Consider the following 27,475-nt stretch of genomic DNA (forward strand, 5'->3'; position numbering starts at 1 on the left):
TAAGCCTGAAGATTTCACTTCGGCCCTTTCGGAACATATTTTTAATTTTCTAGACCCTTTTATTTTGTTCGATAATGTCTCTTTGATTTTTAGGGACTGCGGTTTAAAGCAAAATTTTTTTTTTAACTCTTGAAATTAAGAAAATTTTATTCAAGAATATGGCTTTAAATAGAGACATGGGTGAATTTGGTTTGAACTCTATTTACGATAACCTATTAAAATCAGATAGAGTAAAGTTCAATTTACCCAATTGCGATTAACCTCTGTCCAAATGTTAGTTCATTTAATGCTAACGAACCGGATCCAAGAAGGTCAAAGAGACTGTCTTCCGGTTTTGCTTTGCTTCCGTTTTTGCTTTGGAAAGAATAACACTATTAAACAATATGTAGTTTATTTCATTGGGTATATAAATTATTGTTTTTAATTGTTTAGTTTAGATTTACTACTTATGACGGTCACTGCCTATGTGACTGAAACATCTATTATTTTTGTGAAATTTATCATTGTTTCTGAAAAGGGTTTTATCCCTATTTGAATTTTTATTTAGCAGCTAAACGAATAAACAGGATCCCTGGCAGAAATATGTTATTTTTTATTGGGGAATTTTAATGCCCAGGCTGGTCAAAATAGGGATAGTCTATCCCTAATAGGGATAGAATTTTTATTTAGCACCTACACGAATTAACAGGATCTCCGGCAGAAATATATTATTTTTTATTAGGGAATTTTAATGCCCAGACTGGTCAAAATAGGGATAGACGGGATATATAGAATTTTTATTTAGCAGCTAAACGAATAGGCAGGATCCCTGGCAGAAATATATTATTTTTTATTAGGGAGTTTTAATGCCCAGGCTGGTCAAAATAGGTATAGACGGGATAGTCTATCCCTGATAGGGATAGAATTTTTATTTAGCAGCTAAACGAATAGGCAGGATCCCTGGCAGAAATATATTATTTTTTATTAGGGAGTTTTAATGCCCAGGCTGGTCAAAATAGGGATAGACGGGATAGTCTATCCCTAATAGGGATATAATTTTTATTTAGTAGCTAAACGAATAGACAGGATCCCTGGCAGAAATATATTATTTTTTATTGGAGAATTTTCATGCCCAGGCTGGTTAAAATAGGGATAGATGGGATAGTCTATCCCTAATAGGGATATAATTTTTATTTAGCAGCTAAACGAATAGACAGGATCCCTGGCAGAAATATATTATTTTTATTAGGGAATTGTAATGCCCAGGCTGGTCAAAATAGGGATAGACGGGATAGTCTATCCCTAATAGGGATATAATTTTTATTTCGCAGCTGCACAAATTGACAGGATCCCTGGCAGATATATATTATTTTTTATTAGGGAATTTTAATGCCCAGGCTGGTCAAGATAAGGATAGACGGGATATTCTATCCTTAATAGGGATAAAATTTTTATTTAGCAGCTCAACGAATAGACAGGATCCCTGGCAGAAATATATTATTTTTTATTTGAGAATTTTCATGCCCAGGCTGGTTAAAATAGGGATAGACGGGATAGTCTATCCCTAATAGGGATATAATTTTTATTTAGCAGCTGCACAAATTGACAGGATCCCTGGCAGATATATATTATTTTTTATTAGGGAATTTTAATGCCCAGGCTGGTCAAGATAAGGATAGACGGGATATTCTATTCTTAATAGGGATAAAATTTTTATTTAGCAGCTCAACGACTAGACAGGATCCCTGGCAGAAATATATTATTTTTTATTGGAGAATTTTAATGCCCATGCTGGTCAAAATAGCGATAGACGGTATAATAGCTTACGTAAATTTGGCATATAAAAAGAAAGTGCTAACGCTTATAAACTGCTGCAATTTTGTAGGCATAACAGTCTAGATATAACCAATACAGTATTAGGTCATAAGATTGCCCGGAAGTTAACATGGTACTCGCATGATGGTAAGACGGTTAATTTTATTGATTATATTATATTAACTTAAACGGAATTTCATACTCAGCAAAACTGGGAAATCAAAAATCCTGGAAAACGCTTAGATTGGAGGGATCGGGATGGAACTTGGTGGGAAAAATAAGGACAAGGCTTTTCGTTGCTATTTTCGTTTAATTTATCTGGCTCTTGTGGAGAATAGTTGGTGCTTATTCGTATCAAAGCCCTAAATTCAACTCGGATCCATTGTATCATTCATTGAAAGTACTTGCATCAAAGAATATGAGTATCAGTTAATTTTTATAGTTCATTTAGTTTATTATAGCGGAAATTTGTTTCAAAGAAACGTGTCAAGATACGGGAGCAGAATAAATGTCTTTGTTGTATTATTGCCACTCGCAAGGGGCCCTCTCGCGGGTATGTAATGTTCCATACGTTTCAATTAGAGCAAGAGATATCTAATATTCCTTGAAAAAGATTAAATAAAAAAAAAAAAAAACTATTTTTTTTTACCTGAAAGTAAGGAGCGACATTAAAACTTAAAACGAACAGAAATTACTCCGTATATGAAATGGGTTGTCCCCTCCGCAATCCCTCGCTCTTAACGCTAAAGCTTTTAATTGTTTTAAAAAGTAGAATTGTGGCAAAGAGTCAAACTTTAGCGAAAAGAGCGAGGGATTGCGGAGGGGACAACCCATTTCATATACGGAGTAATTTCTGTTCGTTTTAAGTTTTAATGTCGCTCCTTACTTTCAGCTAAAAAAATTAGTTTTTGTTTATTTAATTTCTGAACGTTTTTGAATTAATGCATGTTTGGTTTTGACTCTCCGCACATAAATTATTAAAATGAAATTTTTATATTAATTCTTTTTTGGCTAAATGGCTTTCTCTTAGTTTTGATAAGACAATTTTGAGAAATAAGGGGTGGAGAAGGAGGTCTAGTTGTCCTCCAATTTTTTGGTTACTTAAAAAGGCAACTAGTACTTTTAATTTTTAACGAACGTTTTTATTAGTAAAAAATATACGTAACTTAAGAATTAACTTACGTAACAAACTTTCATAATCTTATATTTTTATTATGTATACGAGGGGGCTTGTACCCTCGTTAATACCTCGCTCTTTACACTAAATCGTAAGTTTTGTCCCAATTCTTTAAGAATGACCCCTGAATCAGAAAGGCCGTAGAATAAATAATTGAAATTACTAAAATTACTTTAGCATAAAGAGCGAGGTATTTATCTCCTCCTAAATACCTCGCTCTTTATTCTAAAGTATTTTTAGGACCCCTCATATGCGTAATAATCTCTGTTCGTTTTAAGCTTCAATGCTACTCCTTTTTGAAAAAAAAAACGTTTTCATGTTTATTTTTCATTGTTTTCTTATAGTAATGCTAGAAAATCCTGCGCCCTTTTCATTGAATTTGTCTTCCCCCATGACAGATTCCTCCAAGTAAAGATCCTCCAACATAGCCCCCTCCCCTCAGCCCCACCCCCAAACAAAATAAAATCCCCCTGAAAACATCTGTACACTTCCCAATAACTATTACTATATGTAAACACTGGTCAAAGTTTGTAACTTGCAACCCCTCCCCTAGGGATTGTGGGGGAGTAAGTCATCCCCAAAGACATAGCTATTATGGTTTTCGACTATGCTGAACAAAATGGCTATCTCAATTTTTATTCGTTGACTTTGGGGAAAAAATGAGAGTGGGAGGGGGCCTAGATACCCTCCAATTTTTTTGGTCACTTAAAAAGGGCACTAGAACTTTTCATTTCCGTTAGAATGAGCCCTCTTGCGACATTCTAGGACCACTTGGTCGATACGATGACCCCTGGGAAAAAGAAAAAAAAAACAAAAAAAAATAAACAAATAAACACGCACCCGTGACTTGTCTTCTGGCAAAAAATACAAAATTCCACATTTTTGTAGATAGGAGCTTGAAACTTCTACAGTAGAGTTCTCTGATACGCTGAATCTGATGGTGTCATTTTCGTTAAGATTCTATGACTTTTAGGGGGTGTTTCCCCCTATTTTCTTAAATAAGGCAAATTTTCTCAGGCTCGTAACTTTTGATGGGTAAGACTAAACTTGATGAAACTTATATAGTTAAAATCAGCATTAAAATGCGATTCTTTTGATGTAGCTATTAATATCAAAATTAAATTTTTTAGAGTTTTGGTTACTATTGAGCCGGGTCGCCCCTTACTACAGTTCGTTACCACGAACTGTTTGAAAACATGAATATGCCAGACATTTTGCGAAAATAGATTTTGATTAAACTCGCATGCTTATGATCTTTGAAAAGTTAAACGTATTAAATTTCTCCTTACAAGAATGCAACAGGTAAGATACATTTTAAATCAAACAGAAACGATTTCAGCTATGGAAATTGAACATCAATGGAGATGATACCAAGGATTTTTTTTTCTTTTTGCACTACTTTATAACCCTCTACGAAACGTTTTCCTTGAAGTATGAAATATTTTTTAAAGATCACAGTTTATCAAAGGATTCAAAAAATACTTTTAAGCAGATACTATTAAAGAATTGATATGAATCCAAGACCCATTCAGAGCCAAGGCTCCATCTGAATTTATTTCTTTAGAAGAAGAATTTCTTATTGAGCTGGCTTTATCGAACACAAAATTAGGTAGCTGGGAACTTTCTTATTTTTCGGATATTAGTAAAAGAAGACTATCCACTGCTTAGTGGTAAATCTCCATGAATATTAATTACATTTTCAACGTTCTATTTGTGCGAAGCTGGCTCGTCAGCTGTTGGGATATGAAAAGGAAGTATCGGTTGAAGACGGAACAATTGAACAAGAAATGAGTGTCGGCCAAGATTTCCAATTCCAAATTCCAAGATTTGAGAAGTTGTGTAGCGAACAACAAGCTCATCTATCCCATTTACAATTTTAATCGTGTTAATCGTTAGCCAATGTTCAACAAATTGTTTCTGAATTAAATTTTTTTTTAATTAATTTTAATTTCATATAATCACATTAAAGTACACTTGAAGTGCGTTTCGAACCCTTATTGAACTTATTGCCAACATGGCCAGCTTCTGCAACCTGGACCATAGCTGTCAACGCTCAACATGGGTCTTACCGAAATAGTTGGAATTAGATATTTTAAATTATAATAAGGAAAATAGTGTATGTTTGGAATTTTGTTGCTGTTAAGTAAATAATTGTTTTTAAAAGACAAGTTTTCCGATTTCCCAAGAAGGTCGAATTCCTTTTAGAAACGCTGCATTAATAGAAAATCTAATATTATATACGAGTCATAAACCGATAAAGATTAGGAGCCTATGGGCTAAACCAAGTAGTTCAAAAACTTGCGACAGTGAGATAAATACGAAGCTAAATATTTTGATCGTGTAGGCTGTTCCTGGAAACCAGTCCTGAGGCTGTTAATTTAAGCCAGTGATATTGGTTCGTATTGTCTATTTTTTTCTGACTAATTACTATCCTACATTTATTTTCCATGTTTTAGGTGTTTTTTTTGTATGCGTGTGTATGTGCTTGCGTATACAAGACCTTATTTTTAGGTATGTCGCTCTTTTGTCAGCAACTTTTATCAACTACGCTTTGTCTTTGACTGCCATTGTTCTCTTCTATATTTTCTACTCTCATGTAAGTAGCCTTTCTTCCTCACGGTAAAAAGGTACAGTTAAAATTTATTTAGTTATTTTGGTCCCAGTTAAAAGTTTGATATGAGTTTAAAACTCAGTAAAAAAGTTAATTTATGTATTGTGGTGAATCTGCGTTTTATTGTGGGTGAAGATGCAATTATGAAACGTATCCCCGTCTAATGAAGAAGAAGAAGAAGTGTATTATTATTATTCAATACAATACAAATACAATTCAAAATGGAATTAAAATACACTTATTCCCCCTCGAAAGGCTCCATGGCCTGGGGGGTTCAAAAAAAAATACAAATAACAATTACAATATAAGCAATATATATAAGTGGTATACAATATGAGCAACAACTACAAAACAAAAGAAAAAAAAGAGAACCATAGAACATACCTGAACATAGAGAACATACCTGAGGCCTGGGAGTCAAAGCACAGAGAAGACAACCATACACCATGAACAGAACTCAGGGGACAACAACTCCTCAGAGAAAAAAAAAGTTTTTCTATTTGATTCTTTATTAAATGATCTTAAGAATCCTTTTAAAAGTCCTAAATAAGTGGCATCTTTGTTCTGAAGAAGGTAGTGAATTCCAGACCTGTTGACAAGCAAAACGCAATGCAAAACGCAACATTGCCTTCTCATATAATTTCTAGCGTGCCTAATTTGGTTCTGTAATTAAAAACAAGAGATCTGACGAGCAGAAACTTGAAAAAAAAATCCACTTCAATTATGATGATGAATAGAGTTTTTGCATAATTTACTACAACCTTATAATAAATTTTGGGAAATTTCAAGCTTCGTTTGCCATATCAAGGCCACGCAGGATTTAGATATTTGGTGCCGTAATCCTTGCCTCTTGGCGATGATATATAAAAAGGTAAATTAAAGATAAAATATAAGAAAAAAGTATCTTTACATACAGTTGAAAGCCATGCTTGAATACTACTTTTCAATATAGTTGTTGACTCAAATTTAGGCACTTATAGCGATGAATGAGCTTAGCAATTCCTTCAAAATTTTGCCCTTTGGATCTTGCTGCCCTATGGGCAGCAAGGCAGCTATAGGTCTAAAAAATGCTGCCCTGTGGGTCTTCAGCCAGTTTGTCACTTCTTCGTGCAGATGCACATCGTTGATATATTATCTGAGGCCAACATGACTTTTATACATAATAATGATAGATTGTAATAAGCATACCTAAGCTATGGATGTCAGGTGATTGATTTTTCTAACGATAATTTCGAAATGATCATTTTAAATTCAAATTTCTTCTCAGTTTTTGAATTAAAATTTGAAATTTGAATTAAATTCAAATTTGAATTTGTATTTAACCTGATGATGACAAGCAGAGGTCCTGTCGAAATTATCGTTCAAAAAATTAATCACCTGACATCAATATAGCTTATTACCATCTATCATTATTATGTACATCGTTGTCCAAACACTGCATTGCCAGCCACTTTTTGTTGTTGGTGCAAGGTCGCGATTAAAAAAAATAAATAAACGGGTATACTATTTTAAAACAAAGCAGTGAAAAAAACAGCCATAGACTTTAAGTAATAAAGAAATCCGAATATTTTGACTTCACGTCTGGAAGCCATTATCAATGAAAGAAAGAAAAAAAAAATAATTAACCTAAATTAAACAAAACATATAAAGAAATGGAGACACAAACAAGAAATAAAACCCAGATCTTGATAACTTCCATGACCACCATACAAAAATCACGATTATGCACAACAGAATGATAAATTAGGTTGTATCTGGTAGAGTTAATTTTTAAGCCCCGATTAGGTTGTCTCGGGTAGAGTTGGAGTTCCCAACTGTAACTTTACCAGAGATAATCTAATTTATTTTATATTGTGCATATTCGTGCTATTTGTATAATGATTCTGGAAGCTATTAAGATATGTGGTTGTTATTGTTTTTGTTTTCCTTTTCTTTGTATGCTTTGCTTAATTTATCCTAATTCATTTTTTTCCGTTGGCAAAGACTTCTGGATGTAAAGTTAATTATTATTATTTCTTTATTATTTAATTATGTAATTAATATTATAATATAATAATTAATTATAATATATATAACAATTAATTATATTAATTAATTATATTAAATTATATTAATTATATTAATATAAATTAATTATAATAATTAATATTTAAATTTTGTTCCTTTTTTCTGTCCGCTGCTTTGTTTTAAAATATTTCTCTTTTATTTTTATTTTTCCCGTTTTCTCTTTATTTTCATTTGTCAAATTCTGCAAATGGAAAAGCAGTGTCTTCTAAGAAAGTGTTTGTGCAAGATCAGAAGTAAACGGCTGATGGGAAATAACTCCCACCTAAAAAATTCCACAACTTCCCAAATGCAATTTGTCATGGAAATATCAAAATCTTTGGGATCATCTTTCCCCTATGCATGTTTTTTCGCTCTTTTGAGGTTTTTCAAAGTTTGGCAATATGTTTCTGTAATCGTCCTTTCTTGTTCAAGGAAATCCAGAAGAATCAAAACCTTGCTGTCTCGGAATACGGTCGCCATCACCATCGTTGCCAACATCGTTTGCAAGTAGTTCTAGGGCAGTCCCTGTGCTCCCACTCCTTGCTCCATCGTTCTGTTAAAGTAAATCTTCGGTTTTCTCGGAATCTTTTGGACTCTTACATCAACTTGCTATGATGGGTCTTCCACATTGCCCTGCATCATTAATATATGTTTGGCTATTTTAAATTCAGTGCACCATCGACGCACTACGCCTTCAGTGATAATATCGTCCCCTTACACTTCACATAGTTGGCGATAGATTTCTATAGGCTTATGGGCTTTTGCAGAGAAAGACCTTATTACTGCGCGAACCTCACAATTCGTGGCCTTTATTTCAAGCTGTCCCTGTAGCTCAGCGAGAACCAACACCGTCACTAGCACGACTCGATGCTCACCGAGTGATATAACGCTAAGACACGAACATGGCCGAGCTAGATTCACTCCTCGCAGGTGAAGACGAAAGCGTAATCTACTTTCTGGATATTCATTGTATGAGCTCATTATGTCTGATATATAATGCCCGAAAAACTGTAACAGTATAAGATCTGCAAGGTTTGATCCTATTAAGGAATGCATCTCGATTGAATTTGAGTTTTATTTTACGTTCTTGCCAGCCTAAAATCTTTTGGTAACAATTGATAGCTGTATTTATTTTATATATCTTTTGCCTTATTATCTGTCTGATTTGGCCAGACAAATCTGCTACTTTTGTCATTCCTGATAGGTGTACTTCACACACCTAGGGGTGCCACCCTCTCTAAAAGTCGTAAATTTGATTTTTTTTTTCTTTCTTGTATAGGGATCTATATGTTGAGCTAATATCATTACCCTAAAATTATTGGGGTACATTATCTATTTTGACTTCAGAATTAAAATCGGAAAAAATTGGAACCAAAGTTTAGAAAAGTTAGAAAACCTTTCTGGCCTTTCTGTCAAATTAAGGAAATACATACAGCGTTGAACCAAACCCTTTAGAATGTCTTGATGATCATTCTCTTGAGAACCAACTCAAGTTTCTGGTCTCTACTACTAACTACTACGACTGACAACTCACCGCAGTACCAAGCCGCTTGAGGCCAACACAGCTACGCACGCTCCTCGTCCTTCGCAATCTATTCAGGACCTCTCCCTTTACACCCTCCCTGGAAGCTCCTATTTCCCTCAAATCTTTCTTTAGGACATCCTTTCGCCCTAACCGTGGAACATCTGCTTTTTGTTTTGCTCTAGACAGTTGGCCGAAAAGGACAATCTTCGGCAGCCTGTCATGCTTCATCCACAGAACGTGCCATAGCCTTAGAAACTGGGACGGAGCCACACTTTTCGTACAGCCTACTGCTTGAAATACGGTCAGTCAGACGGTTACACAGAACAATCCTTTGGCAATTTCTCTGGAAAACATCTAAAAAACCTTCATCCACTTTTCGGAGAGCCCGTGCTTCAGAATCATATTTGATTGCTGTCATCACTTTAGCTTCCAATATTATAGTTTTGATTTGCAGACTTGTCTCTCTATTCTTCAAAACCTTTTTCAGCTGTGAAAAAACACGCTGAGCCTTGGCTATTCTACTTTTAACATGCTTTTAACTTTTAACTACTTTTAACTTTTTTCTTTCTACTTTTTTTCTACTTTTAACCTACTTCTACTACTTTTACTGCTTCTACTGTCTTTACTAATAATACTAGCAAGGTAAGTGCAGCTGTCCACCTCATCAATATTTTCGTTATCCGACGTCACCTTTTCATCTTCACTTATTCCTAGCCTTAGCGACTTAGTCTTCTTAATATTAATTTTCAAAAAATATTCTAGCATCCTGAACTCGCAAAACCTCTAAAAATCATTCAATTTGCTCAAACTTTCATCTAGGATGCTTTAATCATCAGCATAATTGAAGCCCAGAGAAGTTTTTCCGCCCGTTATAATTCCTTTTTCTCCCATTGCTTTTTCTGTGAACCTTAAGACAAAGTCTGTCAAAATCATCCATATAAAGGGGGATAGAACAAAACCCTGCTTAACTCTTGATTTAACACGATAACAGCTACTAATCCTCTTTCCTACCTTAACAGCTACAGTTTTGTTCTCGTACATAGCACTGATCATTCTAATGTATTTGTCTCATATATTATACAGTGATAAGACCTTCCCCAAAGCTATCATATCAACAGAATTGAAAGTTGTCTCATAATCTAAAAAACTGAAGACCAAAGGTGTTTGATAACTCAGACATGTCTCAATTATTAGCCTAAAGAGTGAAAGTTTAAGTGACGCATCCTTTATTATTTCTGAAACTGCACTCTTCTTCTCTTATAACTTTGTCTACTGCTTCTATCAGTCTAAGAAGTACCATATTTCTATGTAATTTGCTTTCTACAGAGACCAGGCTAATGCCTTGATAATTACCACACTCATTCTTGTCGCCTTTCTTATACAGTGGTTTGATTAGTGTTTTCCTAAAATCATAGTTACTTCCCCTTTTTCAAAAATCGTATTCAAGATCATCAGTAACTTCTTCTAACCTCAGAGGTACCATAGTTCGGAAACTTCTTTACCACATTATCAGTACCTTGGGCCTTATTGTTTTTTTTTGTCCTTTTAGTACTGTCGCTAATTCTCCCTCACAAAACATATCTTCCTTCACATCCAAGGTATCACAAACTTTTTCATTTTCCTCTACATATTTTTCTTCATCTCTATCTCGGTTTAGCATATTCTCAAAATGTTCTGCCCGTCTCTCTTTAACTCTTTCCTTATCACCGACTCTGGCACCGTTCCTATCTTTAACTTCCCTCTTTTCAAAAATTGTATTCAAAATTACCAGTAACTTACTTCTAACCTCAGAGGCACCATAGTTCAGAAACTTCTTTACCACAATATCAGTACCTGGGGCCTTATTCTTTTTTAGTCCTTTTAGTACTGTCACTAATTCTCCCTTATAAAGCATATCTTCCTTCACATCCAAGGTATCGCAAATTTTTTCATTTTCCTCTACATATTTTTCTTCTACTCTATCTCGGTTTATCACATTCTCAAAATATTCTGCCCATCTCTCTTTTACTCTTTCCTTATCACTGACTGTGGCAGCGTTCCTATCTTTAACTGGGACAAGTCCGGATTGACTATTCTCTCTCAATTTATTAACATACCAGTACAATATTTTCCTATTCTGTCGTCTAGCTGTATCTTTCAGTCTCGGAAAATTTAGTCTTGGAATTTATTTGGTAATCGGACCTTCTGTCAGTTCTCATAGCCTCTGCGCTTAGAGGAATAGTAGGCTTAAGCGATTTTTTCCTCGAGCGGGCACGTTAGTTCTGTTGGTTTGTTGTTTTTGGACTATGAGATTAAATCTACAAGTTCTAAAAAGTCCTATTGTGATTTTTCATTTCTTTGCCACTGGAAGTTACTGAAAATTTCTGATTCCTTGATGCATATTACTATTGACACTACATCCATGACAAAATTGCAGAAGAGTGAAATTTGGTATTGGATAGAACTATATTACCTTTACTTTGAAGTGAATGAGGGGGAGGGGGTCTCTTATCCCAAATGTCCTTTTAATTAAATTTGACGCTTGATATAAAAAAAGGCTTTTAAAGTAATTTATAATATCTTTGAACAAAACTTTTTTTTCAGGCTGACGGCTGTAGTTTGAACAAGTTTTTCATTTCTTTCAACCTCATATTGTGCTTAATTGTCAGCATAATATCAGTTCTCCCGTCTGTACAGGAATATCAACCCCGCTCTGGTCTGCTACAATCCTCCTGTATCACATTATACACTATGTATTTGACATGGAGTGCTATGTCCAACCAACCAGGTACTTACCTTCATTAGTATTTCTCATTATTATCTCTTTATTAGTATCCTTGTTAGCATTTCTCTTTAGTACATCATTATATCTTTTGTGTTTTATTCTTTGCCATATCATTAAGAATTTGGTATACAAAACAATGATTAAATTTCATACTAATTCTGCTATTTAGAAAAAAAAGAAACATTTTTGGCTATTATTTTTTGATCTTTATAGTAGAGTTAATTGGATTCCTCGTCCGTTCCTACGTCTACACTATGCTGTTTGTAGACTATTAGTATGTACTTTAGTTGGTGGCAATACCACAATGGGACTCAAACTAGGTTAAACTTCTTGTTAAGTGAAATTGAATTCCAAAGAAAGCTGGGATTTGTTTCAAAATTGAATCTGAGAAATTATAACGATTTATCTTAAAATAATAACTCCCCCCTCCTCCCATCTTCCCCTTTAATAATTAACTGAAACATTCTAACTTCAGCAATAGACTGTGTACTGCGAATTGCCATGTAAATGCCCAGCGATTATAACTGTGAATTGGGTAGGTAAGCTACTTTCTTAGCATTAAGTTTATAGTAAGTGTTTAAAACGCAATTTTAGCCTGTATTATTTTTTTTTACCTGTAACATTTTCGCTGATATGTGTTTATTTTTTAATATAAAATAAATAAGCAAATTAGAATTATAATCTAATAAAAATAAAGTAATTAAAATATGTTTATCGAACATATAAAAGCCCAGACCCAGTAGAATAGATCAAAGTCTTAATTTCAATGATATTTTTCATTGCTTGTTCACTGATCACGCTTTTGTCTTAGGACCATTCTCAATCACCTGTTTGTGAATATCCTGACGAAGATTATCTTTCAATTTGGCAATTCCATCCTGCGCATTTACACACGACGAGACTGAAGATACACTGTTTGTCGAAGCAGCACCAGTGATTCGCATTATATCCACCAGTGATTCGCATTATATATATATGACGAGAGTGAAGATACACTGTTTTTCGAAGCACCACCAGTGATTCCCACTATATCCACCAGCGATTCGCATTATATACACACGACGAGAGTAAAGATACACTGTTTGTCGAAGCAGCACCAGTGATTCACATTATATCTTGATACACATCTAGAAATGTGGCCAGTTCAGTAAAAGCACCTTGAGCCCCTTTTGTTTTTTTCTTTGATGCTTCGGCGAAACTCTCTTCGAACGGCAAAATGAATCCCTCACTCAGTGATGCTTTTTCGTGTGATCCGAGCAAAATACTTGATAAGATTTTCCATTTTTCGATGCAGTTATATCAACTATTTGAACATGCCACAAATGGTAGCCGTAGAATTTGCCAAACGCAACGTCATTAACACTGTAGGACATCGCAAAATTTGACAATGTCTAGTTTCCTGACGCTCGATAATGTCTAATTTCGTGACACAAACCCGTCAAACAGGTTTTTACTTCCCTGATCCTTAAAGGTCACTGAATTAATTTGCATTCAAGGTACTGAAGTAATACGAATAGTTCAAACTGTTGATAGTGATAAAAGGCTGTAAAATATCCAAATAATAATCCTTTCTGATTTACTGGTAAAACAATATACAGTAGTTTTGTCAAAGGCAGATGAAAGAATGAATTGTCTAAGTATACATATTGTCTTTTAGATTTGGAATGCAAGCCTCATTGGTCAGAAATTATAAACGGATCACCAACAAGCACCCCGGCACCAGATGCACCTTTAACCCCTTCGATTGATGCAGAAAGTATTGTTGGACTTGTCATTTGGATTTGTTGTGTTCTTTATTCCTCTATTCGTACTTCGAGCCAATCTTCAAAACTTACTGGTAGCGAGATGATATTGACAAAAGACGGCTCTCCAGGTATTTTATTTTTTCATTGACTGAAGTTTAAAATTTTACTATGAATTTGTCTTGAAAGTAATTCGATCTGTGACAACTTTTCAAAACAAAATATTTTGAATTTTAACAACCAAATTAGATTATTCAAAGAATTTTGTTACAATTATGTGGAATTTTTAGCGACTTGAACACCAGATTTATAGGCTCCATAAATCAAACAACAGTGGAAAGGCAGAAAATGATATATTATTAGTTTTTATTGGACTGTACAAAACTAAAAACAGTTTTTATTATAATTTTGTATTTGTTTATGTATTTTTGATATTGTGTAAGCAAATTCTACGACTTTAAAATAATCGCTTTTTTTACTCTGCTACCAACAATTTTTGCAGAATGATTGCCGAGGAATGATTGAGAACTGCGCGACAAACGGGTTTTGACTTTTATCTCAGAAGTGTGGAAAAGCCAGATAGGGTAATAAGGCGTAACGCCGATGATAAGTGAATCTTGGGAACTCAATTCGGGGTACAGCTTCGGCGTTTTGATAAAAGTTATTAGCGCTACAGCCAGTAAATATAATAAAAACCTCATAAGCAGTAGCAGCACTAAAAAAAATGATAGAAGTATAGGACAATATAATGAGAATGTATAGAAGAAATTTGAGTGTTCATGGTCATTTATCAACTAAAAATTTAGGTGGGAAGGAAAGATATTTCTTTGCCGGATTTTTATTTTCTTCCTTTACTGGACACTAGCTGGTATCTTTTTTGCTTTTTATTGTAGACTTTACTACATTAACCATTAACCATTAAGAAACATATCATATTTTTGTTATGGTAAACAAATATAGGGTCCCCTCTCCGGGGAACCGCGAGTGCATCTTTCATTCAAACAACAATTTTTTAGCTGAAGTATATTTAATGTATGTTCCAAGGATGTATAATAGGAAGTTCTTCAGTTAGTAGTACTGAAAAAAGTTCGGCTTAACCATGGCTGATTGAAAGTTGGTAAAAGTTTAGTTTGCATTATAGTTATGATTTTTTTTTGTAGCTGTGATTCTTATCAGATATGAAGCTATTTTCGCAAGTTCCACGCTGAACTTTTAAATTCTTGTCACTTTAACTCTCAAATGAAAATTGCTTCCCTATAAGAATAAAATGTTAACTTCCCTCCATAGTAAACTTAAAGAAAGTAATAAATACATGCTTTTGTTTTGGACACAACAAGTGGTTGTAATTGGTGGAGGGGGGGCATATGCCCACTACTTTTAGAAAATGCCTTTTTTGGGGTATATTTTCATTGATTTTTTTTTGTATTTACATTGGAGAAATGTGCAAGTTTACCCTCCCCCCCCCTCCCCCGCCTAAATTATTGTGAATTGGTAGCACTGAATACAACGGCACGACATTGGTTACGTGGATAGTACTTTTTACTAAATGTTTAGATTTGGTTTAAAAATTAAATTGGAACGGAATTTTGCAACTGAAATAAAAATAATAAACATCAGATTGCACTTCAAATTGATTTTAAAAGTTTCATTAGAAGCAAGAATTTTAAAAACAATGTATATAAGAAGAAACAATTTTTTTTGTTTACTGTAATCTTATCTCAATCTTTTTCAAAGAAGCTAATTCTACATTCATTTAAAGTAAAAATGCTCATTCAAAGTCAATAAAAAATTATTCAAAGTAAAAAAGTTGAAAACTGGGGTTTGTTTTCTATACGGATCTTTATCCAGTCTTCGTATTCGTAATGGTGTCTTTACCCCATAGGATGTAGGGGAGGCAGGTTGTGATACTACTACTACTACTACTACTCCTATTATTGTTAAGACTAAGGGAATAAAGGTGAATATTTCAGTGTTGAGGGGATGTTGGACTAAGTCAAAACTTACTATGTGCATGCAAGTTGTCAAGAGGGTGTCATCTGCATTGACTCAGGAACTGGTTAGATTATAAAGTTGAAAATTTAAAGGCATGTTGACAGCGATGTTTAATTAACCAGAACACGCTTCGTGCATACTAGTGCTACTACTACTACACCTACCATGACTATGACTACGAGAGTGACCGTGACTACCTGTGACTGCGACTGCTTGCAACTGGACAACTTGTGACTGCAAATACGTGTGACTCTGACTGCAAATACTTACGACTGTGACAATTTGTGACGGTGTCTACTTATAACTGCGACTACTTGCAGCTAAGACTGTGCCTACTTGTAAGTGTGATTGCTTAGAATTATGATTGCAACTACAACAACTCGTGATTGTGACTGCGATTACTTTCTACTGCGACTACTTACGACTACTTACTTCCGATGCGACTGTATCTCCTTGTGATTGTGACTATGACTATTTGTAGCTGCGACCGGGACTACTTGGGATTGCGATTGGAACTACTTCTGATTACTACCATGTATGACTGCAACTACTCGCGAGTGCTACTTCAATTACCTGTGACTGTGACTGCAATTGTTTGCGATTGTGACTACTTGAGAGTGTGGCTGCGACTACTTGTGACTTCGAGTGTGAATACTTACGAATCTGATTACTTGCGACTGCAATTGCAACTTCTTTTGACTTTGACTATCACCACTTTCGATTTTGACTGCATAGATATCGCAGCAATGCTTAAATGACGTTCTGGTCTTAACAAGGCATAGCCCTACTTCATTTTGTGGTAGTTTCTGTTCATGTCAAGTTTAACGAGATTATTTATTGTAATTTCTTTTTGTTTCGAGTTTTACTTATTTGTTGATGGTGATTTATGTTCGTTATTATAATCAAATTATTATTTGACTTTATTTCCCGATCGTGTTAGGTTTAATCTAGCTCTTGAAATTTATTTTTGATCCCCTGTAAAATGATGACAATAGGAGACACACATTATCCTTTTTCAAGCAATTGCATGTAGCCTCTGTTGAATAATATTATTGCTCTCTATTCCTTGTATGTAAGGATATATTGTAGATAGCGTTGGAAGTTGAATATCAGCTTTCTTTGACTCCAGCTGTCTGTTGACATATCAAAGTTTCTAAATATGGTGTTCGATTCATTCTCTCTGTTGACAACGACATAGACAGAGAAACAATAACGACATAGAAGAGAACCTGTAATTTTTTATGTCGCCATAAGACAGCGATATCTAAATTGATTGTCGACAGAGTATGAATCGAACGCTGTATTGTCGATGAAATTTGATTCAAACATAAAATTGCTCTGATCTATCGACAGTTTACATGAAATAGACGATGCTATGATAAAATTCCCTAAGACAAAGTCGAGGAGAGCCTAATTTTAGAGGAATTCATCTTGATCAGTCCATATATGACTCATTAGGCATGGTTATCTCAGCGCAATACTTAGTTAATTACAAACAAATTTCAATATGAAAGTAACTCTCTTTTTGGGTCTTTTCAAAACGTTCAAATTATGTAATAAATTTCACATTTTAGACCCAGAGAGATCAAGTGAAGAAGGAGGTAAGGTCTGGGACAATGAAGATGAAGGCGTGGCCTACAGTTGGAGTTTCTTTCATTTCATGTTTGCATTGGCTACTCTTTATGTTATGATGACCCTGACGAATTGGTACAAGTAAGTTCAGTTTGGTTTTATATATGGAGGTTTAAAAGCCGAGCACTCAGGCGCGGATACAAGAATGAGTGGTTGCTTTGACCTTGGGCCTCCCGAAACATTCCAGGAATTTCACAATGTTTGTCTAAGATTTTTTTTTCTTTTATTGGAATTCCCCCACCGCCATTCCCGACAAGAATCATGCATATTTGTCTACATTCACATCAGGAATCTGATTTCTGCTTTTCTCTCAGTATGTATGCTTTCATTTTGAAAGAAAAACAAATATTTCTCACATCCAAAGAAGTCATATTCGAAGTCACAAACGGCATTGTATTCAGGCAATATTTTTCATTAGATACTAAGTTTTAAGGTTCCTTCAGGTAAATATATGTAGAATTCTGAATAAGAAAATTTTAATATCACAAGGGGCATCAGGATTTTAGAAATACCTAGATGGGGCATGACCCAAAATTGATTGAGAACCACGGCTCTAGAACCTTACAGTTTCTGAGTACCGTAGCCAGTGTAATCTGAATTTAAAAAAAATTCTGCTTAGTTCAGAAGGTGCTCTTTGACATTTTCCACACTTGTGGGATTTTTAACCCGATCTTACCAAAAAATTGACGAAGTTTGCTGATTGCGATAAAAAATCAGTTGATCTTCAATAAAACCTTTTATCTAGATTTCAATCATGCAGCGAAATTTTTTCATATAGAAAGTTTAAATTCCATCGAATTTCTACAAGAGAAAAAGGAATGAAACTTGTCGAACTGCGACAAGAGAAAACTTTTTGTCGCAGTTCGTCAATTTTTTGTATAAATGTCAAAAACCAATAAAAAGAGCTGATTTATTCCAAGACTATGAGAACAACAAAATGTGGAAATTTTTTTATATTTATTTATTTATTTTCTTTATTTCCCTCAAAAAATGAGGAGTACGCTACAATATAATATAAAGAAAAGACAAACGATAACGCTTACAATAAAAAAGTATCAAAGATTGATCAAACACTTAAAAAGAGAAAAAAATGATACAAAAAACACTTACTAAATAATTTAGCCTATAAATCATCAAAAGCCAGAACTGTTACTAAAAAACGGAAATAAATTGTGGCCTAAAAGGATAATTTTCGCCTTGTCTTCAAATGTTTTACATTTTTTCTTTATACAGACTACAGGATCCTTCACTTTAAGATTTAAAACAATCTCAGTGTTACTAAAAGAAAGGGGGAAACCAAGTAAAAATTTGCAAAATTTAAAATAAGAAACTTGAATGGGCGAAAGATCAGAAGGTCTGAAATTACGGAAGAGGAGGAACGGGAATAATACGTGAGTTAGAGCAACAGTGCTATACATACGACCAAGGACGTCCCGATGGCAAAGACCCCGAAAACGAATTAAAAGACCAAATGCCTTATGTAGTTTCATCTGAACATGCTGGACCAGGACTGGTTTAAAATCTCTGTTTGAAGCAGCATAAGGTATTCCCAAATAAGTGACTATTGGTGACGACTGAAAAATAACACCATTACCGCAATCGAGAGTCCCCCTGACATTATCCTCTAAACAATTTACAACAAAAAATTGACATTTTTCAAAACTGATAGAAAGGCCCAAACCTTTTAAACAATTAATTAAAATATCAAAATTAGAAACAAGACTAGACTTGGCCCGGCTTAGAAGGATAATGCCATCAGCATATGTAATGTAAGACAGATTTCGAGATAATGAAACAAAAGAGCAGGAAAGAGAATTAAGGGCAGAAGCTAAACATGAATTGAATATATAAGGGGAAATAATTCCTCCTTGTCTAATTCCTCTACCCACTTGAATTAATTTGGACTGAGATGAAGACGAACTCGGACAAATACGGATCTTTAATCCAGAATACCAAGAGCGAAGGACTCGAATGACAGCTAGGGGCAATCCAGCATGGATTAAAGCGAGCAGTGCAGATGCATGAGAAATGTTATCAAAGGCCCCTTTGATATCAACCAAGAAGGCGTATAGCGGTTGACCAGAGATTCTCGCTTCTTCAATAACTTTGCTGAAAGATGCGTGGGTGTGGTCACATCCCAAAGCTCTCTTGAAACCAACTTGATTAGAGCCAACGTCAAGAATTTCAAGAAGATCCTTCAAACACAACTCAAACACTTTCCCAATCATAGAACCTCTAGTAATTGGCCTCAAGGAACTACAAGATGACAAGTCTTTTTTCGCGCTTTTAGGAATAGGCGTAACTATGCCAATAAAGAATGACGATGGTACAAAACCAGTAATAAGTAAAAGGTTGAAAAATTCCAGTAGAGTAATAAGAAAAGAAGAAGGAGCAAGTTTGAGGTGATTAGCAAATACGCCATCATGATCCTTAGCCGACTGCGCCTTTAACGATTTGACTGCTTTACATAACGTATCCTCAGATATCCTGTAATCAGTTGAAAAATTCTTCAACCTTTCATCTAATTGCAACACAACACTGTTAAAATCGTGCGAAGTCGACAACTTAGAAAAATAATTTTCCCACTCTTTTAGCGATGGTGTGGAATTAGCATCAGGCATTGCCTCGGAGAACTTTCCAAAGGAGATTCTTGTCGTTGTCGTTATCAATGTTTGAACAAGCTTCTTCCATGATCAGGTTATTATGACGGCGGAGCTCCGCTTGGAATTCGGCCTTTCTCTTTTTCATTAGCAAAAAAGCTGGATGCGAGTCTCTAGGCTTACCAAGCGCCCGCCATTCCCAATACGCTTGTTTCGCCGCCTTATTAGAATTTACCAAAAAAGGATTGAGGTTCCAAAAAGGTTTCTGCGCGCCCAACCTTATCCTATTAGTAGAAAAAACTGCCGCAGCACCATACTTTAAGCAATGGATTAATTCAAATTAAAGACAATTAATAGTCAAAGATAGATTACTGTCCATTGAATCCAAGCTATCAGGAATAAAAGCTTTATCAATTAAAGTCCCAACTCTTTCTTGGTAAAGCTGTTCAAAATTTCGATTCCAATTAACCCGATCAAAAAATTTAGGAAGCTTATTACCTGAAATAGGAAGTGGTGAAGGAGGAGAAGGCAAAGGGGGTAAAAGGAACTGAAGCGGCACGTGGTCACTAACGGGGAAATCTTCGATTACAATAACCACAGGCAAAGGATCACTTGGGTTAGAAGAAAAAACATGATCAATATTAGTTGTACTACCACTCCAATGAATATAAGTAAAATCCTGGGACTTCGGTAAAACAGAAAAATCAGGAAGACAAGATGATAAAATTGTACCCGTTTTATCCGCTATGTTTGGATCACAATTAAAATCACCTAAAATATAAGTAAGCAAATTCGTCTGTAAACTAGAGGCAAAACGACTAAGATTAAAACAGCATTGAGTAAACGCATCAAAAGAAATAATATCATCATGGTAATCAGTCGGAAAATAACAATTAATTAAAACTACGTTTGAAAAACTACAAGCTAAAAAATTTGTATCAATTACTAGAATAGTTGCATTAAGAGACTTGGCTAAAATAGTAGCTAAACCACCGGAGGGACGCCCATCAGTCGGCGTAGCGGGAACAACAAAAATATCATGCTGAGTAGACAAACTAGAAAGCAGATTCAACGAATGATCAAGGAGGTGGTGTTCTTGAAGACATAATAACGATGATTTTTCATTTAAAAAACTATGAAGTACAGGTAATTTCCATAACACACCATTTGAATTAAAGGCCTTAACACGAAGTAATACATTCATTTACAAAATTTCTTTAAAATCCGACACCTAAAGCTGTAAATTGGATTTAGTCAAGATTTTACAAACTTCATTAAAAAGATAGTACATTGCTGGAAATATTAAGTAGTACTATTGTTGGGTAAGTCCATACTTAGTTTAGCACAGATTTGGAAGGTGATCCTTTATTTGTTTAGTGCTTTAATTGTGTAAATGGTAAGCTTTAGATTCGGCTCTGTCAATAATGAAAAATACGTTGTTCAATACATAAGTTTGTCATGAATGTAGTTATATCTATTTAGTTGCAGAGGGGTGACAACTGTATATGAATGGCATGATTTTGGCTGAGGCTCTAAGGGTTCCAAAACTTTGAGGGTTGCCACCACGCTTGCTGAGGAGAGTGTAAGATCATTGGGTCTTACGAAGTAACACCCAGCAATTTTATAATTTTCATTACTAGCGGTATTTAGAGATGGTGCTATTTATTTATTGTTAATTGTATCATCTACACACGGGGTATTCTTACTGTGGGTCATTAATTTGATAGTTTTGTAATACAAATTTGATTATTAAAGAACTTAAAGAATTTAAGCGCTACGTAATCACGGTACTAAAGTTACCCGGATATTTTTACAGATAAAGAAAAATAATAAAACAAGAACTAAGAGCTCATATGGCACTTGTGACGCGGCCTGAAGAGCCAAGAGCTCATATGGTATGAGCTCTAGCAAAATTCTAAGAATCAATAGATTGATTTAAAAGGAAAATCAGAGGCTTAATGCCGGTCGGGATTTTAAATAAGAGCTCTGAGTCACAAGGTCCTTCTAAATATCAAAATTCGTTAAGATTCGATCACCCACTCGTAAGTTATAAATACCTCGTTTTTTCTTATTTTTCCTCTCCCTTCAGCCCCCAGATGGTCTAATCGGGGAAAACGACTTGACCAAGTCAATTTGCGTAGCTCTCTGACACGCCTACCAATTTTCATCGTTCTAGCACGTCGAAGCACCAAACTCCAAAGCACTGAAATGCTTTCGCGGTTAATGCCCGTTGACTCATATATTATTTAGGATTTATAGATTGGCTGATCAAGGGGAGTTTGGTAATGATATTAGACTGTTTTTAAACAGGAGTTGTGAACTGGCATGCTACCTCTTTTTAAAATTTATTATTAAATTTATTTAATTCTTCATAGTTCCATAAAATATATGAAATTGGCTTAACACTTACTTTTCTATTTTTAGACCTAATTCTGACTTCTTTTTCTTAGACCTAATTCTTACTTTTTATTTGTAGGCCTAATTCTGACCTGGCTACTCTGAATGCTAATGCAGCTTCTCTCTGGGTGAAAATTATATCAAGCTGGTTCTGCCTTGCCCTTTACACTTGGTCAATGGTGGCTCCAATTGTCCTCAGAGACAGGGATTTTAGTTAAATCACAGTTAGGCTCTGAGATTTAAAGTGTTAGTCGAGTGTTTCGTGTTCCCTCGTGATTCTTTTGTGTTCCTATATAAACCGTAGTTTTGATTATATTTATCGATATTTTGCTTGAGTTCTGTCGCGAAAACGATAGATAAAAATTCAATGGCTTCCCTTGCTTCGTCTTTGCTTCGTTCTTTTTTTCCATCTCTTTACTTTCATTAATTATATTAATTTGAATCCAGGAGGGAGGGGGCTATCGGGTTTGAATCCCTTCCCTGAATTTTGTCTGACTCGTAAAATAGTAATTAAAAGGCATAAAACCAATTTTTGATGTTTTAGTTTTTTTTTGTAAAACATCCCAAAATAAATGACCTTCCTCCCCCAACAAAAATTCTTGATACACTGTTTCTCCTGACATTACTGAAAGTATGATCTCTGAAATAGGAACTTGATCCTAGAATTTAAAAGCTTGAATTAACTAACAATTGGGTGAGAAGCATCAACTTGGTCTTAGGATATAGTTTAACGTATGCTTAGAAAAGATTCAAATTGTAACCCCTTCAGCAAACTTAATTTTGTAGAAAGATTATTTTTCACTGCTTCTACTACTGACACATTAAACAACTTAAATTAAATTTCGTTTTTAAAATTAAATCCGATTGAATTTCTGGATTATATTAAAATTTGTGCTCAATGGGGGGGGATTCCTCCTGATATTAGTCTGAACAACCCCTGATCCGTTGGAGAAATTGAAAATTTTGGGTTCACATATGCGCTTTATCCAACAGGGAAGATGCCAAATATGACACCTTACAGGGTAAATCCCCTAAGGCAAGATGGTTATCACTGAATATTTTACCTTAAATTACCTTGAATCGCATTGTCTTGCGAAATAAGGATTGAATCCTGTAGAATCGCTGGTTAGTGATGACGATGGTTGGATGTCTCAACGGCATCCCACTCAGTTCGCCACGGCTTTGATGACCATTCTCCATCAACGACTATTTTAAAGGCAGCAGTACTGGGGTAGTAATTGCTTCTTCGGTGAGCGAATTCCACAAACTCACTATTCTGCTAGTGAAGAAACTAGTGCGTAGTCTAGTGCCAGCTCTCTTCTGATGTGGTTTCCTACTATGCCCCCTAGTTCTTGCAGACTGGTCAAGTTGAAATGGCTTATTTAAAAGAAACTTAGAATTCAGGAGCTTATAAGTCAAAATAATATCACCCCTTGTACGCCTACTGACAAAAGATGTATATTAAAGCTGCTTTGAAATCGGCTGTTAAACAAAGATTTAAAGATGATTGCATTGTTCTTCTGAAGACTTTCCAGTTTTCCGTTTATTTGAGTTCTAATAGTTTATGTTATTAGCTTTTGATCGTATAACGCTTTAGTAGTTGTTAAATAAAGAGCTTTTGTGTCAAATTCGGTTATTTTGACTTTAAAGAGTTAAAATGGGTATATGCTTCCTTTAAACTGTCAATTTAAAAGAGAAATTTTTTTTCTATTTTACCTTCCTTGACAATTCCGCTCCTTTCTATTGAAATATATTTTTGAATTACTTTCGTCAAAAGTAATTTATCGAACTTAATTGTTTTTTTTAGATATTTATCGGAACTGTTTGCAAATTACTCATTCTAAATGAAGAATTGTTAATTACGTCTACTAAAAGACTAGCGAAAAGATCCTGTCAGGTGGCAGGCATAAAAAGAAGGAAAAAAACATAGTGCATCTTGTTTCGTGAAGGCCGATGCATAGCTTTCCCTCATCTCCCAAAAATAATCTACAAGTCCCTTTACCGATCATTCCCCCCCCCCCCACCAAAGAAAAATCCTAAGAGTCTCAACTCAGTCTGAAAGTCGGAAGAAAAAACATGTAATAGATACAAAACTACGTATAAAATTCGTCATATTTCCATGGAATCTACTGACTGTATGTAATCTATGTAATTAAATGTTCGCGCTTGCCTCTAGGCTTCGTTGATAAACAACAAAAACTCTTGCTCTCTTGTGAGCATCTGAAAACCAACTGACTGACCCCAATTGTAAAAGTACTCTTGAAAGCTGTTATCTGTCGTACGACACCGTGTGGTTGTTTTGAGATCAAATAATGGCTTGGTTTACAGGCACTTACCATTTAAATACAATAAACTAGTATTCTTCGGGACAATTTTTAAATTAAATCTGTTAGAATCAAGTCTGTTTTGGGGTGTTGACTGTTTTTGATTATGGTAAGTACGTCATTGATCTTCTCTGAAATTTCACAAAATGGAAGCTCTTTTATTTAAAATACAAATTTTTGGTCCAATTTGGAATTTTATTGTTAGAACCAAATTGGAATTGCAAGTTAGGTAATAGATATAAAAAGGGGTGTGTGATTGCTTTTGAAATAAGATAAACTAAGTGACTGAAGCATGCATCGCATGATATTTCTCCTGATAACAATCATTTTAAGTTAAAGGGTCATCCATATTATCATCCTTGTTTACACCTTACGTTTAGAAATGTCGGAGTTTTCTTGGAAAGTAAATAGCAAGTTTTAGAGCTCTTCTATAGGTCACGAAGATAAATAATACCCATCAAACATGACATATTCTTAAATATGAAAAAAATGATCTGGTCAAGTTTCACGCACCATCTACGAGCATTTCTTAAACTAAATAAAAATTATGGGTTAAATCTTTCGAATAGATTTTAGGAATTTCTTCAGAAGGAACCATCCTACAAAACTTGGAAAATAAAACACGGAGAAAAATCGCTAAATGATATTAGGCTATATCTGGACGTCGGTATTAAATATAAAGCTGAGCCAAGACAGGTTGCTTTTATCTTATTTTGGTTTATTATTTTAAATCGAAAACATTTCATTTGTATCCAACTTCGTTTGCTATTAAATTGATGTTTTCTTCCATAATTGGGAAAAGAATGTTGCCAATCTAAGTTTTTCAACCTAAAAAAGAAAAGAGAATAGCGTATCTTACAACTAAAAAAGGTACTTAACATCGACTTGTTTACTTATTAATATGTATTTTTTCAATTTTTCCTTGTTTTTCTTTTGTTTTTACTTTTTTTTTATAAGTTTTGTGTATACGCATATGTGTTTGTGGCTCTTGCAACTTGTTTTTCGTGACAGTCCTAAGCCTGATTGAAGGCTTGCTCAAAGACCTGGCGTATCTTTTTATTCTCCTGTTTTTGGTAACGAGGAATTAAAAGCTTTTTCTAATAGGGGGGGGGGGCACAAAATATAGATTTCAAGCATGGAATCATCAAACTGTCGTACGAGGTCTCGCATGTTCATTTTGGGGTGGGTACCCTATTACCATCCTTCATTTGGAGGGTTTACTTTTGTTTTCCTTGTAGGTGAATTTTTTCTCAAAATTTTCTTAATCTGTATTTAAGCTTGATTTGTTTGTCAATTTCTGGTCAATTAACATAAAGAGGAATCCTTGTATACAATAACTATAATAAAATGATAAGTAACGAATAAAACTCTTACGGCACATATGGTAAGTCAACTATCGCAGGCTGGTGGCAAACCTTACAGTTGGACTTCTTTCTTGAAAAGTTATTCATTTGTATCAAGTGCTCATCTTTTCTGTCTTTCAAAACTATTGCAAACTCACCGTTATGGAGTTATTCCAGCCCAAATATCCTGTATTTACACATATAGAATCGCAATCATTTGCGTTTTCGTTGATCGGATATTTGAAATCGCGAATTTGTAATAGTTTAGAATCAAATCTGGGCTATACGTTTACACATCAGGGGGTGGGGGTAAAGCATAGCATATACTAAATACGTAAACTAACCATTGCTGTATTTAATATATGCTATGCTTTACCCCCCCCCCTTAATGTGCAAATATATAATAACTCCATAATGGTGAGTTTGCGGTAATGTTGCAAAAGAAAAAAGGTGTTCAAAAAGTCAAAATGTATCTATTAACAATAGTTTCATGACCCTAAACAATTGTTTAGGTAATAGGAACATTGACCCTTAATTGTTTTTAAGAGAAATATAGGGAATCATTAGGTGGCTAGTTTTACTTCTTCAAAATAGACACTGATGGTGTCTGTTTAGCCTACACCTCTCTAGTAAATGATGGCAAAACTTAGAGTTGGATGTTAGTATTCAGGTACTCCTACTCAAAATAAACATTACACATTTGTGAAAACACCTTAAAAATCATTAATTTAATCATTCCTTGATGCCCATTAGTCTAAGAAACAAATAGGCTGATAAGTTTATGGAATTTATACTGTTTATTTTCTAACTAGGCCTAACTGTAAACTAGAAATAAGAGCTGCTAGCTCATCATTAGCATCTTTGTTGTATTCCTTTAATCTATGGCCCTTTCAGAGAAAAATACAAAGATTTTGAAAATTATTTTATAAATCCAAAAATAGCCTACTCAGTTCTATGATCTAACACTGGTAAATATATAACTCTTCATATTATTGCCTTACCAATAAAGTGAGTATACCACTTAATGTTTTTTTTTATGTTCTTTATGAATATAATAATTGCTTCTTCTGCAAATTTAAATTTAAGCAATTTTTGACCAAACCGATCCTAAGCTAACCTTATTATAAATAATTTTGGCACTGAGAAAATGTTTTAGTATTTTGTCAAAAATGACCAAGAAAATTGCGCTAAGAAAATGTAGCATTATTTTGTCCGAAAAAAACTGATAACTCATACTTTAATTGAAAATTCATCATTTTTAAGAACTTAAAAAGTGCTTAATTTTTAATTTGCAATGGAAGCGTGGCAGGTAAATAATGAGCAATTCATGTTCTGAACCTTTTTGTTTTTTCTGAACAAAAAGGTTCAGAAGCTTAACCTGAATTTTTTGTGATCTAGGCCTATGTTATTGTGTTCTTACAGATTTTTTGATAAATTATTACATGGTAGATGGTGTATAACTAAATATATATATATATTATTTGACAATGGATAAATGCAGTCAAATCCATGATTATTTTTCAAAAAT

At 34.4% G+C, this 27,475-nt stretch overlaps 1 protein-coding gene across 2 annotated transcripts in view; it reads left to right on the plus strand.

The window, feature by feature from the left end:
* The window catches only part of LOC136028748 (serine incorporator 1-like), a 68,719-nt gene extending 46,111 nt beyond the window's left edge, over positions 1–22,608 (plus strand). For both annotated transcript variants that reach the window (XM_065706633.1, XM_065706634.1), the window contains exons 6-10: positions 5,483–5,567; positions 11,737–11,920; positions 13,575–13,790; positions 17,226–17,364; positions 22,360–22,608. In XM_065706633.1, the coding sequence (XP_065562705.1) occupies positions 5,483–5,567; positions 11,737–11,920; positions 13,575–13,790; positions 17,226–17,364; positions 22,360–22,498 (763 nt within the window). In that variant the 3' untranslated portion in view covers positions 22,499–22,608. The remainder of the gene's footprint in view (positions 1–5,482; positions 5,568–11,736; positions 11,921–13,574; positions 13,791–17,225; positions 17,365–22,359) is intronic.
* The last annotated feature ends 4,867 nt before the right edge of the window (positions 22,609–27,475 follow it).

This window comes from Artemia franciscana, chromosome 7 (genome assembly GCF_032884065.1).
Source record: "Artemia franciscana chromosome 7, ASM3288406v1, whole genome shotgun sequence".
Classification (NCBI taxonomy): Eukaryota; Metazoa; Arthropoda; class Branchiopoda; order Anostraca; family Artemiidae; genus Artemia; species Artemia franciscana.